The sequence below is a fragment of the Mus musculus genome, chromosome 11 (genome assembly GCF_000001635.26).
Source record: "Mus musculus strain C57BL/6J chromosome 11, GRCm38.p6 C57BL/6J".
NCBI lineage: Eukaryota > Metazoa > Chordata > Mammalia > Rodentia > Muridae > Mus > Mus musculus.
Window position 1 is genome coordinate 87908597 of NC_000077.6, and position 7341 is coordinate 87915937.

At 44.7% G+C, this 7341-nt stretch overlaps 1 protein-coding gene across 1 annotated transcript; it reads right to left on the reverse strand.

The window, feature by feature from the left end:
* Positions 1–5323: 5323 nt before the first annotated feature.
* Olfr464 (olfactory receptor 464) lies at positions 5324–6407 on the reverse strand. The gene has a single exon (NM_146412.2). It carries the CDS (start codon positions 6306–6308, stop codon positions 5367–5369), a length of 942 nt encoding a protein of 313 aa, NP_666524.2. The 5' UTR covers positions 6309–6407; the 3' UTR covers positions 5324–5366.
* Positions 6408–7341: the final 934 nt, after the last annotated feature.

Here is a 7341-nt window from a genome sequence, read left to right on the forward strand (position 1 = left end):
CAATGGAGTTAACAGGCATTGTATACTTGATGTAATGTAAAAACCATAAGAGTTCTTCCCAGACTCCAGGGAACAAAAGGAGGATCACAACCTACCTAATATAGTGTCCCAGAGTCCCTACACGTTTCCTTCAGGGTTCTTTTAGAGTGAATATTTCCTTTAATTGAGTGATCTAGTGCCTCGATCTTGTCTTTAGGACCTGGTATTCTTTCCCCCACTCAATGCAACATATTGCTGAAGCTCCCCATTGACCCACTGACCCAATGACCCAATGACCCTTTGATCCCTTGACCCCTTGACCCTTGCTTTCATTCAGTATCTGACTCACTAAAATTTTCATTTCAGGATATATTTCAACTTGACTTTTCTTCAGAAATTCTATATCTTTATTAAATTCTCTTTTCATATATCAACTTGCTTTCCTTATTTTATTCAAGGGCTTATGCTTTTGAGATGCTCATTCTGTCACCAATTTACACCCTCTTTGAGATCCTTGGAGATACGTGTTATTGTTGTAAAGTCATTGTCTTATGTGACGTCTAAGTTGATTTTCCCAGGGAACATTACTCTGGGAGCACTCATTTTTGGAGGAGACCTTTCATGTGGTTGTTCATGTTGCTTGTGCCTTTGCAATGAACCAAGCCATCTAAAGAGAGGTCACTGGTTGTGTTTCTTGGCATGGATGTCTTGTCTCACCTCTGTTGAGTGGGTGTTTGGATCTGTTTGTCGTCAGGTTTCAGGACAGCAGCATGATTCCTGGGGTTCTTTTCTTTATCAACTCAATGTTGACATATGAACAGGGTGTCGGAAGGTCTTAGCTCAGCTAGGACTAGGCAAAGCTTCAGAGCCCAAGGTTAGACTTTCTGTAGAGTTAGAAACTTCTCAATGCTGATCTTGTGGACAGCTCACCAACTTCTGCAGTTGGTCCCTTGGTGACAGAGTTTAGGGAAGGTTGTGGCAGGAGTGGGCATTGCTACCTGCAGAGGTGCACGGGACTTGTAGTCTCCAGGAATAGGTGTGTGTAGGGGGCATGCCAAGATTTGAGAGTCCTTACCTGGGGGAAGGAGAAGAGTGTATGGGACAGGCAATCCTCAGGCAGGCAGTGGGTTGGAGCAGGATCACACCTTTCAGTGTGAAGAATAGGAGTGAACTTTTTGAGGAAATCTTAAGGAATGGAAGATGCTTCTCTGAGCATCTAAGGAAAATATAGCATTTTACAAACCATATTTTTAATTTCTAAGAAGTTTTCCTCAATTTCTGATCGAACATTTCTAAAGTAGCATCCCAATCCCCATTATGAATTTGTGACTATTAATTATAGTAAATATAGTTTAGTATCCTACCCAGATTGGACTGCAGCAGTACAGACCTTCTAATATTACATGAGACATTCCCAAGATGCCTTAGTCTGACTGATCTTCTGCAACAGTGCCCCATAGGCTGGACCTGAGTATGGAATATAAATGTATTTCTCATTGTTCTCCTGGTGGGGAAGGTCTGAGGGCAAGATTAGAGGTCTTAGAAGGTCAGCTTCATGGCTTCCAGACAATTGGCTTTTCCCTGTGTCCTCACATGGTGGTGACTAGCTCTCCAGGGTCTCCTGTAGAATCCTGGGCTACATGCCTAATATGAAGTAACGTAGACACCTAGCAGAGACCCCACAACACACAAAACGACAGACTTTGGCTTGGTTTCAACACATGACTTTGTGGGGTCAACAAATACTCAGTCTGTAGCAGTTCCCATGGGAAGAAATTGGGTGAAATTTATAGTAGAGAGCTCTTTATTATACCTTACAGAGGCAAATACAATCATTTCAAAATAAAAAGTTCAATTAAGAACATTTTAAAGTGTAGTATTTTATTTCCTTTAATTGCTGATCGTTTTGTTTTATTTTGTTTTGTTTTGTTTGATTATTTTTGGTTAGTTTTCTGTTTTGTTTTTTGTTTGTTTTTGTTTTTTGTTTCACTTGAGACAGAATCTCTCTAAGTGGCAGAGTCTCTTTAAGTGGTCCTGCCTGTCCTAAAGCTTACTAAGTAGACCAGGCTGGCCCCGAAATTCACTGAGATTAGCCTGACTCAGCCTGCCGAGTACTAAAATAAAGGCCTGAGCCATCACACCATACTTCTTTTCCTCCCAGATTCCTACTTTTGTCTTACTTTTATATCTGTCTTTTATTGAGGTAAGTTTTCTTAATCTGCCTGGTGGTCTGTGGTCAAACATTAGTGTTTCAAATCGAATCACTCAGATGCTTGCTGGAAATTCTGTGTGATCAGGGCTTGACATGTGGAGGTTGCCACAGCCCGTCAGATCAGGCATTTTATCAGAAGCTTCCAGAATGATAATTTGGAATGATACACTAGAGACTGTTCTTCTGGGGCTTTTTGGTGTCTCTAAATGAAGTTCTTAAGGGTTCGTGATGTAGCTCAATTTGTAGAGTGCTTGCCTACCTGGCATGAAGTCCGGAGTTTAATTCCTCACACCTTATAAACCAAGCATGGCGATCTATGTCTATAATCCAAGCACTCCAGAGGTAGAGGCAGGAGAATAGAAGTGTAAGGTCACCATTAGATTCACAGAGAGTTCCATGTCCTTCCAGAACATGATATCCTGATGATGATGGTGGTGGTGGTGGTGATATGATATCTTTCTGATGTTCTTTGATATAGGAGCTCTGTAGTAGCAGGGTGATGACTTAAGACAGAGACACCACCCCCTTTAGCCTGTATGAGTTCTCAGCAGCTGACCTGTCCTCTTAGCTTGCCATGCTACCTGTTGGCTTTACCAAGCATACAAATGGGTTGACCTCTGTTCGTGGTAGAGTTTTCTTCTCATCATCAGGATTTCTTTTTTGTTTTGTTTTGTTTTGTTTTTGTTTTTTGAGACAGGGTTTCTCTGTATAGCCTCGGCTGTCATGGAACTCACTCTGTAGACCAGGCTGGCCTCAAACCCAGAAATCCACCTGCCTCTGCCTCCTAAGTGCTGGGATTAAAGGTGTGTGCCACCACTGCCCGGCTATCATCAGGATTCCTTACTCAAGACAACTGTGTCTCTTCCTGTTGTCAGTGGGTACCACATACAGACACTGTTGTCTGACCTGGAAGAAAGGCTGGACATTATCCTGTCCTTTTCTGTACAGACTGAGGTGACCACAGAGCTGGCCAACTGGGTCCTGGGAGAATTCTACTGAGGTAGTTCTAGGGAATTTTCTTCCCCCAAACACACACATGCACGTATATATGCACACACATATGCACAAAGGAAAAATAACTTGCATGTGTTTCCCTTTTCTTTTGTCTCACTAAAGGGCTCAAATGTGAAGCTGTGACATCCGGAGCTCTGGCAGCCACATCTTCATGAGACGAAAGTACGGCATCACCAAGAAGACAACATGAGCCATGACATTTTTTGATGTGCAGAATTAACTATCAGGAAAGTGCTTGTCCTGGGTCTTCTATCTGAGACAGAGCTTAACTCCTTACTTGAGCTGCTCTCATTGGCTTAGTCAGCTGCTGACAGACAAAGGCATCTCACTGATACCAACTTCAGAAGTGGTTGGTGCAGAATTCAGAGGCAATAGCCTATGTTTTCTGAACAATTCACACACACACACACACAAACATGCGCAAAGGGTCTCACAGTAAATGCCACATTTAAGAGGGGGATGTTGTCATACAGCAATGAAGACAGAAGGTTTGCCCGTGATGCTGAGGTCAGGAGGTTGGGATAAAGAAACCAACTGGAGGACCACAGATGCTGCGCCTGGGGAAGCTCTGGAGGATGTGAATGGAATCAGGAGATGTAAGACTTTCATGTAAAAGGAGAACCTGTGTGAGATGGAGCAGACCACACTCTCATGACCTCCTCCTCTCGTTTCTAAACTGTGGCTGCAAATATGGGAAGAAACAGGGAGGAAGAAATAGAGACAAAACAGACTCAGGGCAGCCATCATGATGCAGAGAATCTAAGAGGAGCCTGTGACGTTCAGGTCTTGGTGGGGATGATGTTGGACAGAAGTGAGAAACAGCTCTTGCATTGTGTGCTAACTTACAATCAACTTATACTAAGAGCTTTGCAAAAATGTTGTATATCCCATAGTAAACAAATATACAGTGAAGTCATAACAACATCCAGGTGCCAGAGCCTTAGGAAAAAAATAGAAACTTTTGTGTCTGTCAGATGTAGCTAAAGGCACTGGGAGATTTTCTGAGGTGCCTGTGTCTCCAGGCTGCTAAAAGCTCTTGCTCCAGTTGGAGGTCACACCTGTGCCTCTGACCTTGGAGTCAGTGAAACCAAGTTCTATCATTCCATTGCTTCCACTTTGTAAAATTAACCATATTCTGAGCTTTCTTATCTTATTTTAATATAAAGTATAGAAGTATCTAACAGTGCCCCAACCAGGAGTAGCTCATAAAGATATATTACCGTAATCTGATTTGTTTGTGTGTGTGTGTGTGTGTGTGTGTGTGTGTGAGAGAGAGAGAGAGAGAGAGAGAGAGAGAGAGAGAGAGAGAGAGAGAGAGAGAGAGAGAGAGAGAGAGAGTCCAGAGGGCAAGATCAGAAATTGTTGGTCAGATCTATAAGGTTTTTTGTTGGGAATTGATTCCAATGCTTTGAATTATTTTGCCCCCCCCAAAATCAGGAATCTATGTGTCCAAACACCAAAGGTTCTTATCCCCAATTGGTTTTTAATCAATCAATAAAGATCCAACAGCCAATGGATGGGCAGGTAAACTGAGGCAGGACTTGGAGATTTGTTCCGGTGAGGAACCAGGAGAGAGGAAGGAGGCAGAATCATGAGATGGGTGTAGGAAGGACCAGCCATGTAAGAATTCAGGTAAGTGGCTCTAGTGGCCACTTCCTCCAACTGGGTTTGGGGTAGCAAAAATGTAATATAGATCTTAAAGGATGTTAACTCCAGCTTCAGGGAGGATTAGAAGTGCTCAACCATTAAGCTGGTCAAGGCATAATAAAATCAACTGGTGTGTGTGTATGCGTGTGCGTGTATGTGTGTGTGTGCATGCTTGCCTTTCATTTGCAAATGCAGATAGCTCTTGGGTGGGTTCACAACAGGTTTATTTTAGACAGTGTATCTCGCTTGCCCTTACATCCCTGGGGCTGGCCGGCCAGTGTTCCCTAGGGTTCCCTTCTCTCCAGCTCTCCAGCTTTGGATTCTAAGCAGGCATCGCTATGCCTGGGATTACGCATGTGAGTTCTGCAGATCAAATTCAGGCCTTGATGTTCTCAAGGAAAACACCAGCTGAACTTTCTCCCCAGCTCTGGTTATCATGCATAAGGACTTAACTCTGCATTTTTTCCCAGGGTGGCACAAGTCCAGCGAACTCTGTCATTGAAAGGCAATCTGTTTAAAGCTCATTTCTTTTAGTAAGTACCAAGTGTTCTGCTAGTCTCTTCATGGCTGCCTGCATCTCCTGGTTCCTGAGCGTGTAGATCATGGGGTTGAGCATGGGGGTCAAGACCGTGTAGCTGATGGACACGGCCTTGTCCAAGGGAAAGGGGGTGAAGGGTCTGGAGTAGATATAGATGCAGGGAATGAAGATCATAGACACCACAATAATGTGGGTGGTGCAGGTGGACGCCGCCTTCCTCCTCGCCTGCCCTGAGTGCGACCTCAGCATCACCAGGATGACAGTGTAAGAGATGAGAAGGAGGAGGAACCAGATGAGAACCAGCATCCCACTGTTGGAGATCATGAGGAACTCCAAGAGGGAGGTGTCCGTGCAGGCAAGTCTCAGTACTTGGGGGACATCACAGTAGAAGTTATCCAGGACATTGGGGCCACAGAACGGCAGTGGAAGCATCAGAGACAGCTGGACAATCGAGTGGGCAAAGCCTCCTACCCAGGAAGCCACCACCAGCCCCACGCACAGCTTGGTGTTCATGATGGTGACATAGTGCAGGGGCTGGGAGATGGCTATGTAGCGGTCATAGGCCATCACGGAGAGGAAGAAGACCGTCCCACCTCCCAGGAGATGGAAGAAGAAGATCTGTGCCATGCAGCCCTGGTACGAGATGGTCTTAGTCTTGTGAAAGAAGTCCACCAGCATCTTGGGGGAGGTGACTGTAGAATAGCTGAGATCTATGACGGCCAGGTTTCGAAGCAGAAAATACATAGGCATGTCCAGCCTGGGGTCAAAAGTCACAGTAATCATGATAAGGATATTTCCCACCACAGTGGTGATGTAGACACACAGAAACACCACAAATAGGAGTTTCTGGAGTTCTTGAGTCTGTGAGAAACCTAAGAGAATAAACTCTGACACCCATGTGATGTTCTGGGGTTCCATGGGGGCCCTCCCGTGTGCCTAGAGAGATAACACAATGTAAAACATTGTGAACAGTCAGTCAGGTTTTTTTGGGAGGTGGGGTGGGGTTGTTTGGTTGGTTGGTTGGTTGGTTTGGGCTTTATTCATTTGTTTGGTTTTGTTTTTCTGTTTTGTTTTTTACTTTGCAGGATCAGTGTTGAATTGGTCAAAGCTATTCCAAGGTATGGCTTGACGGAGTTTGCAAGGAAGATAAAGACATTGCCAACCCCTGCTGGCTTAGCTCCCTGACCACATCTGGTGTCGCATCATAGGCATTTATAGCTGCAAACTCCCTATTCCCCTGGACCACAATGTCTTTGGACGAGGGTTTATTTCTAACTCTTTTTCCTACCTCCAGCATCCAGGATATGACCTTGCAAAATACAGCTTTCACAAATATGCTTGCAACAATTAGTGAGAAAAATAAACATGTCATTGCATACCTGGAACCACAGGCCCACTCATGTATGTGCATAGATCATGAGAGGATGCAGAGACTAACGACTTGAGGTAAACAGACACCCAGTGGCAGGAGTTTGGAGAGGAAAGATGTACAGGGTTTGAAGAGAAAGAGGTGTTTACTATAAGAAATTGTGAACCTGGTGGTGGTGGCATGCTCCTCTAATCCCAGCACTTGGGGGGCAGAGGCAGGCAGATCTCTGTGAGTTCAAGGCCAGCCTGGTCTGCAGAGGGAGTTCTAGCACAGCCAGGGCTGCATAGAGAAACTCTGCCTTAGAAACCCAAAACCCAAAACTGACAGCAACAAACCCCAACACAGTAAAGAAATTGGGGTGCACATAATCAGATGTAAGTGGAGAAAGAGGCGGGCAGATGATCTTGGAATTGTGAGCTGGGATGATTCACGGGGCTTATATTTTTCTACTTCTGTGCTTCTCTGACGGGGTGTGTGTGTGTGTGTGTGTGTGTGTGTGTGTGTGTGTGTGTGGCTTATATTTTTCTACTTCTGTGCTTCTCTGACAGTGTGTGTGTGTGTGTGTGTGTGTGTGTGTGTGGC

What these genes read in the sequence shown, in the direction of transcription:
- Olfr464 (NM_146412.2), bottom strand. Translation starts at nt 6,308, where the DNA reads ATGGAACCCCAGAACATCACATGGGTGTCAGAGTTTATTCTCTTAGGT.